The sequence below is a fragment of the Cucurbita pepo genome, chromosome LG05, assembly GCF_002806865.2.
Source record: "Cucurbita pepo subsp. pepo cultivar mu-cu-16 chromosome LG05, ASM280686v2, whole genome shotgun sequence".
Classification (NCBI taxonomy): Eukaryota; Viridiplantae; Streptophyta; class Magnoliopsida; order Cucurbitales; family Cucurbitaceae; genus Cucurbita; species Cucurbita pepo.
The window spans coordinates 3,461,644-3,483,961 of NC_036642.1; the positions used below are offsets into that span (position 1 = coordinate 3,461,644).

Sequence of the window (22,318 nt, forward strand, 5' to 3'; positions counted from 1 at the left end):
CCTTCACCACTCCACATAGCAAAGTGCGGTCTGGAATGTTGTACTCATCTCGGAGCGACAGTGCTGGGGACAGGACACTGACATACAGTTGCTGTCCCAAGTAACGGTTTTCTGTCAGCTCAGACCTCAAGTTCCACATTCCACAGTTGTCGAATGTCAGAAGAATGGCCGCCCATGACTTGGGGAATACTTGGATGGTGTGCCTGCTCACCGCATCAAGAAGATTGTAGTTGGTTCGCTTCTCTGGAGACCATTTCCCTGGCTCGATGCTGTAAACCACATTAAGCAACACACCAATTCATTACCCATATATGCTATAACGAAACAATTGCATTACTAATACTTACGCTACGGCAAAGAAGGAGTAGCCATTCAAATGCCACGATTGGAGCCTCTTCTCATGGTTCTCAAAAATGATCTCTACGAAGTTGCGGTAGGTTGCATTCAGAACATTAGGAGCCACAGTGATGGTGGATGAACCTTCTGGTAATCCCTCGTCGGTAATCGTGTCGTACTTGAACACCTTCTCAGGGACTCTGAAGTACTCCGCAAGCTTCAATGGAGTTTCGGTTTCGACATGAGAGACGCCGTTGATGGCATATCGTAGCTTACCGTCGACGTTGCCAAAGGAATTGACGAGCTTGATGGTGCGAGTAATGTTGATGGAACCATAGCGGAAGGAGCCTTGGGGGTTAGGCCTAGCAGCACTGGCAGTGAGGTTCCATCGGAAGGTGCGGAATTGATTGAGGGACCAAGCCCAACCCATGGGTGCCTCTGGAAGATCAGAAGAAGCAGGACCTTTGCCATTGGTGTATCGAATAACGGCTTTGCTCATGTGAATGGTCTTCATGAACCGAGTGGATGCCACCATGTAATAGTCTCTGGGCTCTTGATTGGCAGTGACCAAAACAGAGAAGCATTGCCCCACGTGGACGTCGAGGGATTGGTAATCGTTTTGCACCACGTGGGAGCCCTCCATCTCAACAAGCTTCATGGGATGGTTTTGGATTCTGAAGTTAAGCGATGTCCTAAGCCCCACGTTGCAAATTCTGTACTTGTAGGTCTTCTCGGGCTTCATGGTGAAGAGTGGCTCGTCACTGCCATCGCCCTTTGCGTTCTTGCCGTTGATGAGGATGCCGTCGGGTCTAGCCAGGGTGCGGCCGCTGTCCAAGAGTTGCCTCAGAGCGGTGTGGCTCTTGGTATACCAATCGCCAATGAGGACGGTGTAGTCGTCTTCAGGGTCAGCATAAGGGACGGGGATGAGTAGACGGCTGTTGATGCGGAGGCCGCCGAACCCACCGGCGGCTCGGTGCATGGCAGTGGAAGGGTAGTAGAAGAAGCTGCCGATTTGATCCTTGACTTGGAAATGGTAGGTGAAATTGGTGCCAACAGGGATGGGGCAGGTGGTCCCGGGAAGGCCGTCTTGCCAGCAATTCTTCCTGTGTTGGATGCCGCTCCAATGAATGAGGAAGGGCTCGTCGAGGTGGTTGAAGACGTTGACGACAACGTTGTTGTTGGTGGTGGAGTTGATGTTAGGGCCGGGGAACTCGCCGTTGATGAGGATGCCTTGCTGGGGGACGCCAAGCGGAGAGATGGTGCCGTAGGTGACCTTCCAAGTGAAGAAGAGGTAAGGGTCTTCGGCGCGGACAGTCCAGAGGGATGCAGTGGAGAGGCAGAGCAGGAGGGCAAACAAGAACAACCCAGAACCCATATTGGTTCTTCCCTTTGGCTTGGAACTTGATATTGGTGTGTGTTTTTTGATGTTTTTTTTTTATTGTTAATGTTTTAATTTGTGTTGGAACTTCTTCCCTGATGGCTTAACCCTTACAATGCTCTGTTTAAATACCCATTCCCTCACCCTCTTTCCCTCTAACGCTCTCCTATTTTGGTGCCTTCCTTCCTTCTCCGCCTCTCCTCTCTTCCATTTCTCTTACTTTATTGCCTAACCGATTCCTTCCCAATTTAGTTTCTCCTCCTAAATTCATCGTTTTAATTTTAATTTAGTGGAAATTAATTTCATAAGTTTTCTTATTTATTTATTTATTTAGGAAAATGTTTGTGACCGTATATAATATATTTAATATATGATCGTTTGACCTATAAAAATCATGGTTTAGTTAAATATATGCAAAATATTACTTTTATGTTTATTGTGACGTATATTTCTAAGTAGACGGATATTGTATTTCATTTATGTTTATCATATATGATAATACATCATGGAGTCTGACATGGAGTAGATAATGTTACTTAATTAAGGTTACATGACACGTGCTATTCATGTATTAATCATGTCTTTCAGCTTTCTTTAGTTGATCATCTTTTAAAATTCTGCCTTAATGTGTCGAATTCACTTTTATCGATTAAAAAGGACTCTAGGATCATCCAAAATGGTGGAATGGATACAGAAATGCAAAACTAAGTCGTTGAAAAGCTGTTGAGCCAATCCGAACCAGGGGAGATTCGACTAAGTGAGCCACTCATGCACCTCGATTCGAGCTAACCCAAGGATAGGAAAATGGATTGGATCATGCCTAAAGGGTTAGATCGTGCACTCTCAAAGTCAATGTTGGTAGGCTACACGTGCATCTACGTGTGGTGCAGGTTAGACCTTTAAATTTATGTTTAGACGGTAATTTTTTATATATTTCTGGTAAGTCATTCAATTATCAATTTTGTATCTAATAAATTTTTAAAATTTAAAATTATTAAATATATTTTAAATCTTTTTAAAAATGAAATTATCTATTATATATAAATTTGTATTTTAAAGTGAGGTTTTTTTTTTTAAAAAATTTTAAAATTAAAAAAAAGGAAATTCCTAAACCTCCCCTAATATGAAATCTGAAGCCCTAAACCACGAATCAAAAAAAATCCAAACTTTCAAACAAGAAAATCATAAACCCTAAATATTAGATTTTTCTTAAAATCAGAAATTTACGATTTTCAAAAGCCTAAACAATGAAACTGGCGCATTAAAAGAAAAGGGGTTAATGATTTAGCGCAAAGCAGCAAATTAGGAAATTGTTTATTCCCGATTCCCAATCCGTCGCGGAATTCTTCCGCTTCGATATATAGATTCAATCCAAGCCACCACGGTACCGATCGACTTCCGTTGATTCCGGCAGCGTTTTCTTAGACCCACCGCCGACTTGCAGCAGTTCTTCCTCAAATCTCTCTTTTCAACAACGATCAATCGCCTCCTAAAGAAATTCACACTAGAATTTCCGCCGGCAGCAATATGATGCTCAGAATTCGCAGCAGAGATGGCCTGGAGCGTGTCGCTGTAGAGAGTCCACACATTACGATCGCTCAACTCAAAGCGATTATTCAATCTCAGCTCAAAATTCCAATCCACAACCAAACCCTCTCCACTAACCAAAATATTCTGTTGGCTAATGCTCATGGCGATCGTTCGAAATTCATGGACATGTCTAATCCTAATACTCTCCTTTCCTCACTCAATCTCTCTCATGGCTCTATTGTGTACCTTGCTTATGAGGGTGAGCGTACTGTTGCTGGACCTTCCATCCATCCCGCTGGATCTTTTGGCCGTAAAATGACTATGGATGATCTAATCGCTAGGCAGATGCGGATCACCCGTCAAGAAAATCCTCACTGTGAATTGGTTTCGTTCGATAGGGATTGCGCGAATGCTTTCCAGCATTATGTTAATGAAACGCTAGCCTTCGCCGTCAAACGTGGGGGATTTATGTACGGAACGGTGTCGACGGAAGGCAAGGTCGAGGTAGATTTCATATATGAGCCGCCACAGCAAGGGACTGAGGATAATTTACTGTTCTTCCGAGATCAAGATGAGGAAAGATTGGTGGAAGCGATTGCTGTTGGTTTGGGGATGAGGAAAGTTGGGTTTATATTCACGCAGACAATTAGTCGGGAGAGGAAGGACTACACCTTATCCAACAGGGAAGTACTTCAGGCGGCTGAGTTTCACTCCGAGAGCGGGTTGAAGGAGTGGGTGACAGCAGTTGTGAAGCTGGAGGTGAACGAAGATGGGGGTGCTGATGTTCATTTTGAGGCTTTTCAAATGAGTGATGTGTGTATTAAATTGTTCAAGGAAGGTTGGTTTGAGACGGATATTCAAGAGGATTTTGATCCTAAGCTATCCAAGATGAAGAAGGACGTTGTTGTTGGTGTCAAAGACACTAGAGATGTTGACAATGATTTCTTCCTGGTGGTGGTAAAGATTTTCGACCATCAGGTTCGTGATCCCTTTAATTTTACTTATTAGATTACTTGATTCCTCTGCTGCTGCGTTGAATTGGGTGTGTTTTTCTCTTCATAATAACCAAAAACATGTTTCTTTTGAATGAATGTGATAAGATTTAGCTTCTTGGGTTCATAGAATTCTTGGATTTCTATGATTTGCTTGTATTTTGGTTCCTTGGAATTGCCTTAGGTTAGTTGATTAATTCATGTTAAAGGGTAAACTTAGAGCAAAGAGTTTAGTTTCTAGGGACAGGTTAGGCAGGGATATCCGTNTTGGAATTGCCTTAGGTTAGTTGATTAATTCATGTTAAAGGGGAAAATTAGAGCAAAGAGTTTAGCTTCTAGGGACAGGTTAGGCAGGGATATCCGTTATCCCTTTTCTTTTCCTGGCTGCTGTTGATGTCCGGACCAAATCAGTGTCAACGATAATAGATTAGGGTCATATCGAGGGGTTCCATGTGGGGAGGTAAAGAATTCGCCTCTCTCATTTTTAGTTTGTTGTTAATAGAACCAATTTTTCTCGGTTAGGGAGACCGCTCTGGTTAGCCTTAACATATTCGTATCTGTTTGTGAAATCATATTTGGTCTTAATTAGAGATAAGAGTTTTGTGATTGGTAACAATTGCGAACCTGTGATCTGTTGTAAGCTGGCTGGCTGGATGGATGGCCGTCTATATTGGGTGTGAAGTAAAGTGACTTCCTACTACATATAGTTAGTGTAACGGTCGAAGCCCACTGCTAGCAGATATTGTTCTCTTTGGATTTTCCCTTCCGGGCTTTCCCTCAAGGTTTTAAAACATGTCTAATTGGGACCGTTACAGTTAGTGCTTTCCCTTGGTCATATTCCAATCATTTGTTGTTAGCTTGGCTCCTTTTGGGGGTTGGTTTTTTGTATTCCCCTTGTTTCCTTCCATTTATTCTAAATGAAAGCCTTGTTTCTTTTTCCTTTCCCCCTAAAAAACATTTATTGTTTTGGAATCTAGTTGTGGAAAATATCAAAAAATGTCTCTCCTTTTAGAGTTCTCTCCAAGGGTGGAAATACAACGCTTTTCTTATCTGTTTTGAGTGAGATTCTGCCATACTTAGTTCTGTAGTTAAGGCCCCCACTTCAACAGTAAGTAATAGGGAGGAGAAGAAGATCATGAGGGACTTTTGTAGGAGGGTGTTGATGAGGGTGGGAGGTTGTCTCAAAGCCTATTGATTTTGAGGCATAGGGTCATAGTGAGTATAATCCTCGTCTTCTCGAGTAAGCATGTGGGACTAAAGACACTTTTACGAACCCTCAAAATCTAGCTCGGTTGCCTACTTTGGAGCTTCCTTCTCAGGTTTTTCAAATTCACTGCTGGATGACTTAATTTTCCAATTTGGGAGAACTATTGTGTGGGGGATAGTCCCTTTCCTTTTCCTCATCTGAACCATCTATCTTCTTTGAAGTTTGTGTCTGTGGCTTTTGTCTTCTTTTCTTCTGTGTAAATTGGTGCAATTCCAGTAGTGTAATTTTGACGTAAGCATTACATTCTCCATTGGTCGCCTTTTGTGTTGGGCTTCAAGGTCTCCATTTATGGATTTTTAATCCTTCGAAGGGTTTTTATTGTAAATTTTTCTTCTTTCTCTGGTGTAATCCCCACCCCTCCAAGTTCTTTTCATTATCTTCGCTGTGGAAGGTTAGAATGCCCAAGAAGATCAATTCTTTGGCTTGGTGCTAGTCTTACATGGGAGGCATTAGCAGGAGACGTTCTTTTATGTTGTTGGGGCTGTGTGGTGGATTATATCGGCTGTGTGATCCCACATTAGTTAGAGAGGGGAACGAAGTTGGACCCCGAAGGGGTGGATAGTGAGATCCCATATCGGTTGGAGAGGGGAACAAAACATTCTTTATTAGGGTGTGGAAACCTCTCCCTAGCAGACACGTTCTAAAAACCAAAAACCTTGAGGAGAAACCCGAAAGGAAAAGCCCAAAGAGGATAATATCTGCTAGCGGTAGACTTTGGCTGTTACATTTATCTTGTTTTATGACAAAGCGGTCAGTTTGCATATTTGATTTGAAATAGTTTTTTCTTTTAGACATTCAATCTATGTTTATCTTTCAATTGATATTTGATGATGGAGGTCTTGTTTCTCCCGCGGTTTCAAGCAAAAAAAGAACCCCTCTTGCTTTATCAGCATTTTCATTTGGAAACTACATGGGTTCTTGCTCATGACTTCATAAACATGTCAGAGACCTTATTTTAGAAGCTACCCTAATATTATTTTCTTGTGGTGTTGAATAAATTTTATTGTTCGTTCTTGGCATAATTTTAAATCTCCATATGAACACACTATTTGTCGATCGGCCTCGTGACGACCCTACTCTTTACTTGAACTGAGAGCTTTAAGTCCCATATGAACGCACTGTTTGTCGATCGGCCTTGTCACGACCCTACTCTTTGCTTGGACGTGCTTATGCTAATGAAATCCTTGTGATGCAGGGTCCACTTTCTACAACCTTTCCCATCGAAAACCGAAACGTTCCAGTGACAATGAAGGCATTGAAGAATCACCTAGACCGTTCGAAAGGGCTTACATTTGTGAAGCGAATTTCGGACTTTCATTTGCTGCTTTTACTGGCCAGGGTGTTAGACGTGAGCTCTGATGTTCCTGCGCTGGCGGAGTGCGTTCAGACGCAGACACCCGTTCCTGAAGGTTACAAAATACTGATCGAGTCTATGGCTAGTGCTGCTTGATGTTTAGTGTCGACTAAGACGACTGGTCTTAGAGGGCTGTGTGTTCTTATCGGCTTATATTGGATCTCTCTCTCAATTACTTTTCGTCAGCGTCTCTCTTGACAACTTAAGATTAGAGTTATATTTATAAGTATATTGTTATCTGCTAATGATGTTAAACTTATTAAGAAACTTTCAAACTCCATGAAGATGTTTGCTCTTAGGTCCCAACGAAACATTTCTTATAAAAGTCGGGAAACTTGTCTCTTAGAGATGAGTTTTAAAATTGTGAGGTTCATAGCGATTATTTTAGGTCATTCTTGGTCAAGTTAGGCTGTCATGAGTCTTCTTTTGCTCTTCCAAAGCTATATCGGTTTGCCACTCATTAACCCTTAGAACTTGAACTTTTATTTCCTTCTTGATGTGTTTTTCACCTGCTTGGAGAATTCTTTGAAGAGGTTGTCACTGAAATTTATAATGTTGAATGTATGAGAGAGACAAAATTACTTCAAAATATGTATCTAGTGGTTATTAGGGCATATGATGTGTCCATCTATCTTTCGATGAGACTTTATACGTGCACGTGAACACCAAATTAAATATGTGGGAAAACATTCACTCATATAGATGTCTCAGAGATTATATACTGTGAGCGTCGTTACTCTCTTATTGTTACTCTCTTGCTTGCTTATATAACGTCTCTTTCAAAAATCTCTTTCTGCCCTTGTTTTCTAAAACCATTCTCTTAAACCGAGGCTAGAGGCTTGAACATACGTCGCTTGGCCGTAGGCGACGCAAAAACAAATTGACTTAGCTCAATGCCGCACAATCACAAGTCTGCTGGCATCAAGACTGCGATTGTGACCAGTGGTATCGGGAAGACTTTCATTGTAATGTTATTCATACATCAATGACAAATTAATGCATATAAAGACAATCACTCACATAAATGTCGTATTAATAAGTATTTCGCCTAACATGACTAAAAAAAAATGTGAATTACCGTCGGAATCTATTCATTTTTTGTACCGTCAAAAAAAAATTGTTGACTTTTAGCGACGCATGACTTTTCTCTTAATAGACTTTCCTTGTCATCATTTTCTTGATAAAAAGACTTGAATACCCGACTCTGAGAGATAGAACATAGAACATGATACTCACTTTAGGTTTTAATAAAAAAATTCGGATGTAATTTAATTTAATTATTACTATTATTGTTATATATATATTTTTTTAATTTCATTATAGTATTTAAGGGTCGTCCGCCCTTCGACGGAAGGAAACTGGACATGCAGGCAGAATGTCAGGAAGATGGAGGCTCAGTAAGAGACCCAGGGCTGAGGCCGACGCTCACGCTCGCGTTCCTCCACTACTCCCTCTTAGCACGTCTCGCAAAGGTCTCTCAAATGCTGTTTCCTGCTGGTATTGTGATTGTAAGATCACCTCGTTCAACGAACCTATTTTCCATTTTGGACGAAGACATGCCAGGTTTCTCTTTCGATTTTCACTGTCTCTTGTAGTATTTCTGTCCGTGGAGTACTTAATTTTTGTTTTTACTGTTTGTTCATCAGGATCATCGTCTTTTTTTTTGTTACTGACTAGGCTGATGCAAAATTGTTTATTTATTTATTTTACATTTATGTGAATCGTTGCAGGGTTCTGAGAGCGTGGTTTTCGATCGGGATTGGTTTTTCTCTTGCTGCTCTTGCTGTTGTTACCACGGTATCAGTTGACGCTTTATATTTTGTTGTTTACTATAATTTTTTCAAATTTTCTTCTTGCTCTTCTTTTCCAATTTGTGTTTGTTTTTGTTTTAATCGACTTTTGAGGTGAGTTGAAATCAAGCCGTTCTCGTCTGAGTGTTTCCAAAACAAGTGATGAATTCGAAACTCCAAAAGAAATAGAAATGGCTGGGCTCTAAAACTTGACCTTGTAAAACCTAATTGCTTAAGGGAATATTAGTGAGAGATAGGTCTTCTGTAAGGATATTGAACCACTTTATTACTGACTTTTTCTGAGATGAAGTATTGATCAATTTTTGAATGTTTTGTCTTATCATGATGAATTAGATTTTTTGTAACGCCTATTGCAACTTGATTGTCACACATCATCTATACTGGTGATAAGCAACTTTTTCTAATTCACTTTGAACTCTCTTGATCCATATGCCTTTACATATACCGTGAGCAAGCGCTCTGAACTTCTATACTGGCTTTTGGCAACCACATATTGATACTATTTTTGACTTCTTCATGTTTCAAGATTTTCCCGTACCAAATAACAATACCTTGAGGTGGATTTTCTATTTGTAAATTTTTTTGTTTGGCAAACCATCCATGGCAAGGTTAATACTTCGCATCATGTTCAGAGGTTTTCACCCAATTTGATTGGGCCCAGTGTTGTATCCATTGTAGGGGAAGTGGCTGAGGTTATAGATCATTTTTTGTGGTCTTGTTAGTTCACTAGATTAGTGTGGAGCGACTCTTAACTTCAGCTTGGCCAAGTTGAGGAGCTGTCGTTCCATGTCGGAGGAGTTTTTTTTTCCATTCCCCCTTTCGTGAAAAAGGATGCTCGTTGTGGTTTGCTTGTCTTTGTATTTTTTGTTTCTTCAGGGGTTGAAAAATCTTCACCTGGGTGAAGTGTGGTCCCTTGTTTGATGTCACACCTCTCTTAATTGCCTTTTAGATCTTATTTTGCTTGATTGGAGGCACTTCTTAGATCAGTTGGGCTCTTTTTGAAGCATTCTTTGCCTTTTATTTTTCTGGTATTTCCCATGCGTTCTTTCATTTTGTCTCAGTGAAGGCATGACTTTTCATAAACATATATAAAAAAAAGTTCCAAGTTGATTCTTACAAGAATTTCCACTTTGGACTCTATTTTTATGGACAATATGATTTGAAATGGACTTCCTACATGGACAAACTAACACCTGAATTGGCTAGCAAACTAAGGGAAAACAATTACTGCAATAATTTCTATCATTACAGACTTGCGCAGTGCACTATATACTGTTGTTTTTCTTGGGAAGTAATTTTCTTTTCTTGTATTACTTCATGTTAATAACATGTTTAATTCTTTATTTTTCAGGTTCTCTTTCTGGAACTTGCCATAGCCATGCATATTTTTGGCAATAGCGATGTGCCTCATAGTCTTCCTATTTCCTATTCCTCATTATTTGGTCTTCCTCCGTTGGTTCGTATACAATTCCTTTCAATATTTCGTTCCATTATTATTTAAAGTGGATCTCATTCTTCAATTTATCCATGCCATACCTGCTCCTCATTACATTTTTTCTTCTGCACTAGATTTCCAGCTGTAATTTTGCCCCTGCTGATGCTGGATACATAATTATCTCTTCCTTAATATCTGTAGCTTTTCATGAATTTGGTCATGCTGCTGCTGTTGCAAGGTATGTTTCTTTCTACCTCCTCAGTTCTAATATTTGAACGTTTTCAATTGATATTTGTTAAACGGTGATCATATGTAGTAATTTGTATCGGAAGCAGTAGCTGGAAAATTAGATGATTATTATTTTAGATCTCAGAATGTAGTGGACTAGATTATCATTCCTCTCACTTTGGAAACTTTACGTAAATGGCAGCGAGGGCATAAAATTGGAGTATGTTGCTGTTTTTATTGCACTCCTTTTCCCAGGTGCCTTGGTGGCTTTCAATCATGATGTACTGCAGGATTCATCATGCTTCAATGCTCTGCGTATCTACTGTGCTGGTATTTGGCACAATGCAGTTGTAAGATCAAATCATGTTACTGGTGTGCTGTTGATTTTTGTTTAGTCTCCCATTCTAGTTCAGGATCTAGGTCTGACAATAATTGCTCAGTAGTTTCCTACTTAATAAGAGATATATCTGAATGTACTAGCTCTCTAGCTTTCTGCAGCTTCTGGATTGATGTTATTCTGCCTGCCGCTGATTCTGTTTCCTCTTTACTTACGTGGCGAAAGTCCCATGGTACCTCAATATTTTATATTCACATGAAAAGATTTTAACCTTCTTTTTCCCCTCTTGACTGATTCCTGTGAACTGTAATAGGTTTTGGACGTTCCTTCTACTTCACCATTGTCTGGTTATTTATCCCATGGTCATCTGATTTTGTCATTGGATGGCATGCACATTCAAAATGTGGATGATTGGGTCAATCTATCAGCTCAAATAAGTGAATCAACATTTCAAAATGGAACCCTCTCCAGACTTGGTGAAAACGACCGAATGGCCAATGGCAGAAAGGGATACTGCGTTCCAAATTTTATGTTGAAAGAAAGCAATAAAGTTCAGTTCTCACATGATCAGTCAACTTGTTTTGGCGACCTTACTTCTTTTACATCTATTCCTTGTGTTAGTTCTACCGTTTTAGTTGATGGTGATGTGGATGATAGCCATTCTAACCGCAAAGAAGGCATATTTTGCTTGAATGTCAATGATGTTATTAAGCTTAATAAATGCATTAGTGGATGGGATAAAGCCATAATCAATGATAGCACTAGCACCTGTATGTGTTCACAGGTATACCTGATCTTTGGTGAGCATTATGTAATTTTGCAAGTTCTCTGTCTAACTCTGAATAATTGGACCCATGCAATGGCTTTAGCTTATCATCTTTTTTTTGGATAATTTTTAATCCACAGGATGAAACTTGCTTAAGTCCAGTCCAAATGCCTGGTTCGGTATGGGTCGAGATTACATATTTGAATCCCCATTCTTCAGACTGTTTCTATTCCAGAGAAAATCCACTCCCAAGTTTGAATTGTAGTGGAACTTTCATTTTTGTTGGTGACGTGGTTTCAATGGCGCACTCTATTCAGCTGACAATGTACCGGCCAAGATTGGATTTTCATTATGCTAGATATCTTCCAGATGTACTGGAAAGGATCTTCTTGTGCTTATTTCACGCCTCTCTTGCACTAGCTCTTCTCAACAGTTTGCCGGTATGTTTTAATGCTCCATTTTGCAAATTATTTTCAGATTTACTTCATGGGGATAACATCAAATAAAGTTTAGGGTTTAGTCTAGGTCTTCTAGCCTTGTGCATCGCAGGATTTTTGTAAGTATATCTGCAGTTATGAATTTTGGAAATTTTACGTATTGCTGATTAAGTAATGGTGGTAGAGCCGAAAGCCTTATTGCAGCATTTTTATTGATCTTTCAAAAAGCTGTATAAAGGTGGACCCCTAGATCGTGAGATAATGAACTTTAATTACAAGGGTGGTTATTCATATTAACCAAAGTAATCAACTAACCACCTAACTATAAATCAAGTAAAATTAAATATCTAAGCTAGATTACCAAGAGAGAATAATCAAACCAAACTACATCGATTCCCCCTACATGGAAAGAAAAAAAAACTTGTTCTAGGTAATGCTAAAAATAGATGCTGAAGCTAACCTTTGTTTTACGGTCTCAAAACTGTCTTGTTGATCTTTGTCCTAATGAAACCCTTTTTCTTTAGACATTCGGTTAAAGGTGATACTATGGTGCTGAAATTTTGAATAAACTTCATGTGAAAGGATGCAAGCCCCTGGAAACTTTTAATTCCTTGACATTTGAAAGTATTGGCCATTCATGATGGTCAACTTCTTTGCTAGTTCACATATTATAAAATCTAAAAAGACAGGTTTGACACTCCAAGAATACATCTTTGCAAGTTAATACACAAGGAGTTGGCTTTAAGAGTGGAGAGAACATGCTTCAAGTGAATAATGTGTTCTAGACTTGTGTTAAACGCCAAGATATCAGAAACATACAACCACAAATTTTCCAAAAAAGGTATGTAAACCTTTGTTCATAAGGCACATGAATGTACTAGGGGCATAAGTAAGTAAGTTTAAATGGCATTACAAGCCACTCAAACAATTTCTCATTAGTTTTAAAGTCGACCTTGCACCCTTCTCCCGGCCCTGAACAGATTTGGTGATATCCACTTTGAGGATCAATTTTAGATACCTCAAGCCTAAACCAACTAGATCAATGCCTACCTTTAATCCTTTCCTACCCACCATATTTATAAAAATTACCTTAACAACCTCCCTAACTAATTACTCATTTACTCATGATACTCTAATACTATTCATAATTCTATTCCAGTAGCATTCATGTCAACGGTTAATTCTGGTGCATTTGATTTTAGAGCTGAATCATTAATTAAAGCGCATACAAAATAATTACTACGATGAGCAAAGATGAAGTAAGTTATTGAACTCTTTTATGATTACTACTAGTTGTGTATTTTTGTAGGTATATTATTTGGATGGTGAATCTATTTTGGAGATAATTATTTTCCAGCTCACCTCAATGAGCCTGAGAAACAAGGAAAAAGTTCTTCGAGCTTTTCTGATGGGAGGAACACTCATGTCGATCTTTTTACTGCTGAGGATTTTCTTCCATGTGTTCGTCAGCTGACGGTAACCTGTAACTGTGGTTTTTGTTTATTATTGAGCATAGTAGGTTGCTACGAATTTCCAATTGCATTGGTTTTGAATGAATTTTCATCGTTTGTAGATACAGCTTAGAAAATTTTGACCATGTCTAGGATTTTCCTTCTCTAGAAAGGATGGTGTCTCAAGGGTTGGGATATATGTTTATTTATGCTCATTAGCTTTTCTGTAATGATCATACCCTTAATATTTTGAAATTTAATATTATTATTTGTTAAAGGAAAAATCTATTAACTCATAAAGATGTAGATAAAGAAGGATGTTAGATATGTTAGTTACTTACATAAGGTCTGCTTCAATTCCTATTTCATTTCTGATCACTATGAATTACAAACACTTTTAGATAATTCGAGAAGTTACTCTCCAAATACAGCTTGTATTCTTCCGCCCTTCCCATCCGTTCTCAATGCATCAAATACAAGCCTCTATAACCATGGCTAACATCCAACTCCTCATTGCCTATCCAACCAATAGAAACAGAAGTAACTAACGGGGACAACTTCCTTACTCAGCTTGTGTGTTACCTTTACATATGTATAATGCATTTGGGCGAATGATAGACCCCTCAACTGTTGTGTATACTCGGAAGAAGGTTAGAATGTATATGCTAGGAGGGGTAAGAAGGAAAGTACGCCCCTGAGAAGCTGGTTATCCCTAATATGCAGGGGAGGGAATAGTGGTGAGGTAGTAGTGAAGTTAGTTATCTCTCGAATGACCTGTGCATTTTGTTCTGTTTTTCAACACCATTTTTGTCTATCTCTCAAACAATGATAGTAGCAAGATACTAACAACAGCCTAGATGTTACCTTATCAACTTGAGCAATACTATTGGGAGGATCTACAATTAATTTAACAGAATAACCTGTTGCCATATTTGAATCAATCTCAGTGCGCCACATCTTGTTCAATATTTTAGGAAAAAGTCTACATACCTTAGAAAAAAGGCAAGAGTGCGTAGCGTGCATAGTGACATTGGAGATGAGCATATTTTGAAAGGGAATAATAGGTGGGCCATTTAAGGGAGTTAGTTAAGAATTATATAAGAAGTATATTTCAACATGATACATTACATATCACTCTTACTATATCAATAATCATTTGTAAAATATTTGTATGTATGGATGTATTTATGTGTGTATATATATATATATATATCTCAATATTAATTATAATATTAATTGGTATCAGGACTTGCTCCTATCCAAGTGGGAATAAAGCTGCCGTAGTAGCAAAATGAAAATCCTTGAAGGAGTTAACCAACTGCTGAGAAACAAGAGGTGACAGGGCGAATGCTTACAAGACTGACAGGAAATGTGAATAAGAATTAGTAGGTAGGGTAGGTAGGGTAGGGTAGGGTAGGGTAGGGTAGGGTAGGGTAGGTAAAGAGATGGGAGTATCCAAACAGAAGTGGCAAAAGGGTGGAGGGTTTTCCCTCATTTTCCTGTTGAGGAGGATCTCTTTACTATCGTTCTGGCTTTGTTCGTTGAAGAAGGATCACTGGAGTTCCATTTGGGACATTGGTGCTATTCCACTATTCTTCAATGGTGCTATTCCACTAATCTCTAATCTTCATTTGTTCATCAACTCTTAATGAAAAGAGATTCGCCTTGAGGGCAAAGGTGAATCTCAGTGCTGGAGATCTGCTCGAGTTTGGCAAGCATCCAGTTAGTTTGGTTCAAAGTCATTCCATGCTTGTTTTTAAGCTGCCATCTGAATGATATTCTTAGTTCTTCCTGCATCTAATATTTTCATAACCAATATGAAAGTGTCTTGGTTCTAAACCTTTGTTGCCAATTTAATGTTTTGAGTTTAGGAAGTGTGTGTTTGTTTAGGGTATAAGTTTAGGAAGTTTATTTGCCATGCATGTTTAGATTTTTGAGTCGTATTGATGCAATAAATTTTACTGTATCCTAGGTTTAGTGGCGATTTAACATGGTATCATTTCGCGTCATCCTTTTCTTTGACGTGCAATTGGTTGAGGTCTTCTTTGCAGTCTTCTCCCCAGAGGGACGCGGCATGAGTCTTTTTTCACACCTCTTATATGGTTAAGAGTTGTTTTTGGTCCCAAAATGTTTAGTTATTGATGTACTTGTTGATGTGTTATTCGAGGTGAGCTCTAGTTTGCTAAGGTGTTAACCTTCAAGAGATGTGGTGCTCAACCTTAAGTTAGTACTTAATCAAGCGTAGTGTTGATGCAAGCTAGAGTTATATTACGTACCCTTAGGAAAGACTGATTTTTTACTACTACTAGTCGAGCTCATGTTCGTTCGTAAGCCCAATTTACTTCACTAGCATGGGCATCTAGAGCGTAGACACAACTTCTTTGATTGTGCCACGTGAAAATTTCAGTTTCGATCTCATAAACACTATAATTCTAAAAACAGTAACTATATATAATAGTTGGTAAAAAGTTTTCATTTTTTTTTTCAAATCATCTGTAAATATAATAAAGTTAAATAAAAAATAAAATTCTTGAAATATAGTATTTGTATTGGTTTAGTTTCTAATTTTTTAACATGAAATTATTTTAGTGAAATTTAACCGTCTCAATTCTCGGGCAATCGCACCAAAAATTTGAGTTCCTTTTGGATTTCCTTGATCAATAACAAGGGCAACATTGTCATCATACTGTATTATCATACCGTTTTCTCGTTTGAGTTCTTTACAAGTACATACGATTATAGCTGTAATCTTTCTAGAGGTGTATTTGGGACGACTTTCTTAATTACAGTAACAATAACGTCCCCAATATGCACATCAATTCTCCCCTATAATTCAATTCTCCCCTATAATTCGGATACAAATCAATTCTCGTTAGTTCCTAGATTTTTGAAATTATAAATTTATTTTTGAAACTTTTAAACTAACAAAAAATCATAAACCTATTATTTTTTTACACAAAAGTTAAAAATTATAAAAAATTGAAGAGATATTTTTATAAGTAGACAAAATTTAAAAGATAAAATCTATAATTGAAGTAACGGTGAGGCAATTGGCGTGCGTAGTTGCGTGGTGTCGGTGTCATTGGCTTGATTTACTAACCATTTTTAAGAGTGGAATATGCCGAATCTTGTAAAGTAGAGAAAACGACTTCCATGAGCGAAGCATTAATGTCAAAACAAAACAAAACAAAACAAAACAAAAGAAGAAGAGAGGGTAGGAAAATTCGGGCAAGAAATGGAAGCGGATTCATTGAACCTGGACACCCCATTGATCGCCTTTAAGAGCACCAACAAACGTTCCCCAAATCGCACCACTCCAGAAAACCCAGAGCCATTTTCGGGCCACAATGGGGATTCTGAAAACGATCAAGCAAGACGTCGGATCCGATCTCGCCATCAGGCGGAGGAACGAGGAGCTCGAGAAGGAGCTTCAGGCGAGCCGCGAAAGAGAGCAGGTGATGCGGCAGCAGCTACAAAGAGCCTGCGAGAGGCTCAAGGTCGCCGAGGAGGCCGAAGAGAGGCTCTCCTCTCAACTCGGAGAACTCGAGGCGGAGGCGCTCACGCAGGCCCGCGATTACCACCACCAAATCGCGGCGTTGATGAACCAGCTCTCGCAGGCTCAGAAATTGCTGCAGATCCGACTGCAACAACCGCAACTCCAATCTGCCTCTGTCTAGATTTGCGTCTTCGAAGCAGGATCAGGATTTTTTTTTTTTTTTTTTTTTTTTTTGGCTTGATGTTTTATTGAAGCGCCAATTTTAGTAGATATGTATGTGGTTTGATCCGCTGCTTGGCTTGTAAATCCAGAGATTTCTGTTCTTCCTCCTTGAATAAGAATTGGTCATTTTTAAATTTGGATGAATTTCAAATAAGCTAAATGCTCAAATTTCAATCAAATTAATCTTTTAATTAATGTAAATATATGATATGTATTAATTTCATGCAAATGGGTTAAAATGAGTATTAATTGTATAAATATTACATTTGGAAAGTAATTCACTCTCAAAATTGTTATTGAAATTAAAATTAATTAAAAATGAATTCCGTTCTCTGAATTTTTAAAATCATTTTTTAAATATTCAAAAAAATAGTTCTAAATTAAATCTTATGAATGTATATATATATATATATATATATTTTTTCTCATTCTTTTTGTTCATTTTTTGGGTCGATAAATCTCAACCTCAACCGTGGCGTGGACGAAAAGAAAACTAACACCATACATTTGATTCCCATTATGAGTTGAAAAATGGAAGCAAAATGGACGAAAAAATAGAGCCAAACAAATACGTCCACTTGGTTTAAGTAGCACCACAAAAAGTCTGTGTGTAATGGTTGCAATATAAACCCTTAGAAAATTCATTATATAATTTGGAATCGTTCACATATATCTTGCAAAAGAAGAAAGAAGAAAGCAAGGAAAAAGAAATGGTACCACAACTTAGAGCGGAGAGATGATTGGATCTTTGCACTTGTTAGAAGTGAGACTATTGATTGGGTCGAGAACCCATCTAAAGTAAAACTTTAAAGACCGAGAAACAAATCCAAAGGTTAGTCGAATTCGATAGTGCCAACCACCACGAGCATTAACCAAAGATGAGACTTCTTGAGACTAACCAAAGAATTGAACTTGATAGTGTCAACCACCACGAGCCTTGACCAAAGACGAGTCCCTTGAGATTGACCAACAAAAGTTCAAATGACTGACCTCCTGACCCTATGAAGGTCGGCCAATATGACAAATCTCATACGGGTCAGTCGATAGTCGGAGTTGTGGTCGGAGTTGTGGTCGGAGTTGTGGTGGTTTAGCACCACACCCACATTCACCTCTCTCTTTGTCTTATAGGCACAACGTGATTTTTAACAATACAAATTTTTAGTCAATATGCCAACCAAACCAAGTTGTTCCATCATTCATTAATAAACAAAGCCATGGTTCAGTCATCCACAACAATCAAATCAAAAGGTGCATTTGGTGCAAATTCAAACGACAAAAAAGTCCTATTAATCAAACATATTCTTCCTATTCAAGATGAACTAACCACTTCCCTACCTCATCAAGTTCACCTACGAAGAGTTCTTGGGACAAGCTGCTCACAAAACCCGCTTCATCTCTCTCGTAGCTCGGCGTTCCTGAAATCAAAAGTTAACCATAAACAAGACGACATAGAACAATGGAAGCAACAAGAACTTTACGTATAGAGCTCGATTAAAACCTCTGAATGTGATCAAGAATCAAAAGCCTCGGTCCCGGGGGGATCTTAACATCTCTAAGCGCACTGGCACACGTCAAAGCAGAAGGGTATACATACTTAGCAAATGCATTGATTATAACCATAAGTATGAAAACATGAATTCAATATACATGCCTATCAGTGAGCAGAGGCAATGTGCTATCAGTCAATAAGCCTTTCTTGAAATTCTTCTCATAGCTAGCAAGGCCAAGGTTACTCAACATGCTTCGGGTTTTAGCGTAGAACACGTCTTCCGCAGGTGGCTTAGAATACTTTTCGCCTAACTGAAAAACACCATTAATTCTTAAACAAGTTCCAAATTTTGGTATAAGAACAAAGGAACAGCCGAGGACGTGCTTGAAATGCTTGAAATTTATCAGAATAATAGAACAGTTGTTATTGATGCGTACCTTGAAAAGTCCACCTTGAACGAGCGAGAAAAAAAGACCCGAGGTGACGGCGTTTGCCACCTGATTCGGGCCTCCCATTCCGCTCACCAATGAAAACATGGCCCCAGATCCAAAAGCAGCCACCATGCTGTAATAGCAAGTAAAATCGTATCGGCCGAGTTCAGGAAACAAACAAGCAGTCTAAATAGAGCTAAGAGGTTACTATGTGCAACATGGAAACAAGCTAAAATTAGTTGGCTACAAGAACTATGCCCTTCTGATATTTATTATAAGCTACTTAAAGGAGGCAAGAAACTAGCTATACAAAAAATGGCTCCAATTCCGTGTGATGAAACCGAATGGGTAACTATAAAGATCCTTCGAGACTGACGCCCAAACAGAGGCGTTAAGCTTCAGTTATGACCGAACCTACTCCCAGCACCTCTCCGCGTCCCTAAACACTGTTGTTTATTTCAAATCACAGACCCCAAAAGGTAAGAAGGAAGTCAGCCTAGCACAAGGGGATAGTCTTTGCTCTTAAAAGCGGGAAGTACCATAACCATGTCATAGGGAAATGCCGGGGCCATCAAGTGTGGAATCTGGATTTCGAATCTTGATCTGAATCTTGGACATGGGTCGTTATAAATGGTATCAAAGCAATACCTCTCTCGGTAAGATGTGGCTTTGGGACGAATCAAGGCGAAAGCTGCTAGGCATGTAACACTTGAGTAAAAGAGGGGGTACATAAATGAACTGAAACCAAATCCGAATGAGAGGAATGAACATTACTACCTGTACCAACAAGGTGTACTTTCCTTTTTTTGTAGCTCTATCATAGGAACTCTATGGTTAAGTGTGTTTTGCTGGGAGAAATTCTATGTTGAGTGCACGTTAGTGAGGATAAAGGATGTTGGAAGGACTCATGTTGGTCTATAGGGACCACTCTTAGAAGCGAGAATTAACATGACCACGTCGCAGGGGATGCAAGGGAATGTCGAAGCTATCAAGTGCCCAAATTCCAAATCCTGGGCATAGGTCGTTACACCAATAATCCCAAACAACACGATCCAAGCCTTCAAACACACTATTAAGATTTTAAAAACCCTTAAGATCCAAGGGTCTAGAAACCATAATCAACTCACCAAATGAACCTCTCCCTCCTTATCAACCCATTCTCAAATGAAATCTCTCATCAACCTCCCAACTTCTAACTCAAATCTGAATCTTTAACGCAAAGAAAATGAGTTGAAATCTACTAGTCCCAATCCACCCCATTCGGAGCCGGCGTCCTTGCTAGCACACCGCCTCGTGTCCACCCCCTTTCTCGTCCAATGTCTAGCTCTAATATCACTTATAACAGCCCAAGCTCAACGCTAGTAGATATTGTTCTCTTTGGGCTTTCCCTTTTGGGTTTCCCTTCAAGGTTTTTAAAACGTATCTGCTAGGGAGAGGTTTCCACACCCATATAAAGAATGTTTCGTTCTCCTCCCCAACCGATGTGGGATCTCACAATCCACCCCCTTCAGGGCCCAACATTCTCACCAGCACTCATTCCCTTCTCCAATCAATGTAGGGCACCCTAATCCACCCCCTTTGGAGCTCAACCTCCTTGCTAGTACATCATCCCGTGTATGACTCTAATATCATTTCTAACAGCCCAAGCTCACCGCTAGAGATATTGTTCTCTTTGGGCTTCCCCTCAAGGTTTTTAAAACGCATTTAATAGGGAGAGGTTTCCACACCCTTAAAAAAATGTTTCGTTCTCCTCCCCAACCGATGTGGGATCTCACAATCCACCCCCTTTAGGACCCAGAGTCTTCGTTGGCACTCGTTCTCTTCTCAAATCGATGTGAGACCCCCCAATCCACCCCCTTCGGGGACCCAGTGTCCTTGCTAGCATACCTCCTCGTGTCAACCCCTTTGGGGCTTAGCCTCCTCACGGGTACATCGCCCGGTTGGCTCTAATACCATTTGTAACAGCCCAAGCTCACCGCTAGAGATATTGTTCTCTTTGGGCTTTCCTTTCTGGGCTTCCCCACAAGTTTTTATAACGCATATGCTAAAAAGAGGTTTCCACACCATTACAAAGAATGTTTCGTTCTCCTCCCCAATCGATGTATGATCTCACGGAAAATAATCAACAAGGAAAAGGAAACGGCCGAGCCTTCGTAAAAGCTTACCTTGACTGAACATCCTCCTTGCCTCTCAATCTCTTCATAACAGAAGATATGCCTGCATTAACACCGGTCATCACGGCGAAGTTGCGAGCTTGCACCAAGGGACCTCCAGCAAGAGCCTACAATTCATAAGAAAACTACAAGAATCAGCTCCCCCAAATTCCACTTTTGTTCATAAAACTACAGAATTTCAACAAATAAGACAGTTTTCACATTTCAATCAGGAAAAAAAATTATAAAATCAAACAACGAATAGGGGGAACCAAAATAGGACCTGAGCCTGCTTGAAAGAGGCCATGGCTTGAGGGTTGAGGCCGGCTTGAGGAGTGGGCAGAGACGAAGAAACGTCGTTGGTGAGAACGCCCATAAAGCCACCAATAGCAGCGCCCTGTGCAGCGCTGGTGGCGGTGACAACAGCGGCCTCAACGGGAAGAGACTGCTTGGCCAACCATGTTCTGAACCCATTTTCAAGTTCCTTGAAACGAGCCTGAACCTGCTCCAATGGGTTCTGTGGAGGGCTCAATTTAACAACCACTCCCTGCTTCCCCTGCTCCATCAATGATAAGCCAATTGGAGCCTTAATTTCTTCTCCGTTGCCTCCTCTATCGTCCGGCGACAGTTCAGTTTCGCAGAAAATTGAGGCTTCGAGCCGGATCCAGAGAGCGGTGGATGGATAACAAATATGTATTACTTTTGTTCTTATTCAGCTTTAGAATCCCAAGCCTGCCCTAATTTAATATTATATATTTATACATGTATGTATGTATATATATATATATATACATATATATATATATATATATATATACATATGTGCATATATGTGTATATGTAGTATGTGATATATTCACACAAAAGGTCAAAAAGGTTATTTTTTGTTCGAGAAGAAATTAAGAAATTACCTTTTCAATTATATATATACATACATATACATACATACATATATACATACATATACATACATACATATATACATACATATATATTTATATACATATATATATATACATACATACATATACACATATATATATATACATACATACATATACACATATATATATACATACATACATATACACACATATATACATACATACATATATATACATACATACATATACACACATATATAGATATATATTAGGTACATACATACACAAACGTCAAAAAAAAAAAAAAAAAAAAAAAAAAAA

General features: G+C 39.1%; 5 protein-coding genes across 5 annotated transcripts in view; 3 read left to right on the top strand and 2 right to left on the bottom strand.

Annotated features, from left to right (window-relative positions):
- The window catches only part of LOC111796200 (L-ascorbate oxidase homolog), a 1,940-nt gene extending 97 nt beyond the window's left edge, over positions 1 to 1,843 (bottom strand). The window contains exons 1-2 of the mRNA XM_023678944.1: positions 348 to 1,843; positions 1 to 269 (exon numbers count right to left, since the gene is read on the bottom strand). The exon at positions 1 to 269 is cut by the window's left edge and continues 97 nt beyond it. Coding sequence (XP_023534712.1) covers positions 1 to 269; positions 348 to 1,711 — 1,633 coding nt within the window. The 5' untranslated portion in view covers positions 1,712 to 1,843. The remainder of the gene's footprint in view (positions 270 to 347) is intronic.
- A 1,112-nt stretch (positions 1,844 to 2,955) lies between these two features.
- Positions 2,956 to 7,228, top strand: LOC111796203 (NPL4-like protein 1). The gene is made up of 2 exons (XM_023678946.1): positions 2,956 to 4,222; positions 6,699 to 7,228. Exons 1-2 carry the CDS (start codon positions 3,242 to 3,244, stop codon positions 6,951 to 6,953), a joined length of 1,236 nt encoding a protein of 411 aa, XP_023534714.1. The 5' UTR covers positions 2,956 to 3,241; the 3' UTR covers positions 6,954 to 7,228.
- A 971-nt stretch (positions 7,229 to 8,199) lies between these two features.
- Positions 8,200 to 14,606, top strand: LOC111796202 (membrane-bound transcription factor site-2 protease homolog). The gene is made up of 10 exons (XM_023678945.1): positions 8,200 to 8,420; positions 8,588 to 8,654; positions 10,020 to 10,124; positions 10,238 to 10,341; positions 10,534 to 10,681; positions 10,820 to 10,900; positions 10,982 to 11,452; positions 11,575 to 11,874; positions 13,181 to 13,347; positions 14,569 to 14,606. Exons 1-9 carry the CDS (start codon positions 8,233 to 8,235, stop codon positions 13,343 to 13,345), a joined length of 1,629 nt encoding a protein of 542 aa, XP_023534713.1. The 5' UTR covers positions 8,200 to 8,232; the 3' UTR covers positions 13,346 to 13,347; positions 14,569 to 14,606.
- A 1,957-nt stretch (positions 14,607 to 16,563) lies between these two features.
- Positions 16,564 to 17,177, top strand: LOC111795506 (protein RESPONSE TO LOW SULFUR 2-like). The gene has a single exon (XM_023677972.1). It carries the CDS (start codon positions 16,670 to 16,672, stop codon positions 16,997 to 16,999), a length of 330 nt encoding a protein of 109 aa, XP_023533740.1. The 5' UTR covers positions 16,564 to 16,669; the 3' UTR covers positions 17,000 to 17,177.
- Positions 17,178 to 18,208: 1,031 nt separating this feature from the next.
- On the bottom strand, positions 18,209 to 21,839 carry LOC111796261. Its single transcript, XM_023679023.1, has 6 exons — positions 21,397 to 21,839; positions 21,126 to 21,241; positions 18,967 to 19,093; positions 18,692 to 18,840; positions 18,539 to 18,601; positions 18,209 to 18,455 (listed from the first exon to the last, which is right to left on the bottom strand). Exons 1-6 carry the CDS (start codon positions 21,676 to 21,678, stop codon positions 18,431 to 18,433), a joined length of 762 nt encoding a protein of 253 aa, XP_023534791.1. The 5' UTR covers positions 21,679 to 21,839; the 3' UTR covers positions 18,209 to 18,430.
- Positions 21,840 to 22,318: the final 479 nt, after the last annotated feature.

Bases quoted from the DNA above. Each gene is read 5' to 3' on its own strand.
- LOC111796203 (XM_023678946.1), top strand. From the start codon at position 3,242: ATGATGCTCAGAATTCGCAGCAGAGATGGCCTGGAGCGTGTCGCTGTA. The intron at 4,223-6,698 runs GTTCGTGATCCC...CTTGTGATGCAG, and splicing joins TAAAGATTTTCGACCATCAG to GGTCCACTTTCTACAACCTT.
- LOC111796202 (XM_023678945.1), top strand. From the start codon at position 8,233: ATGTCAGGAAGATGGAGGCTCAGTAAGAGACCCAGGGCTGAGGCCGAC. The intron at 8,655-10,019 runs GTATCAGTTGAC...TTTATTTTTCAG, and splicing joins CTCTTGCTGTTGTTACCACG to GTTCTCTTTCTGGAACTTGC. The intron at 11,875-13,180 runs GTATGTTTTAAT...GTATTTTTGTAG, and splicing joins CTCTTCTCAACAGTTTGCCG to GTATATTATTTGGATGGTGA.
- LOC111795506 (XM_023677972.1), top strand. From the start codon at position 16,670: ATGGGGATTCTGAAAACGATCAAGCAAGACGTCGGATCCGATCTCGCC.
- LOC111796261 (XM_023679023.1), bottom strand. From the start codon at position 21,678: ATGGAGCAGGGGAAGCAGGGAGTGGTTGTTAAATTGAGCCCTCCACAG. The intron at 18,602-18,691 runs GCATGTATATTG...GACGTGTGCCAG, and splicing joins TTGCCTCTGCTCACTGATAG to TGCGCTTAGAGATGTTAAGA. The intron at 18,456-18,538 runs GTTTTAATCGAG...TTTTGATTTCAG, and splicing joins ATTCTTGATCACATTCAGAG to GAACGCCGAGCTACGAGAGA.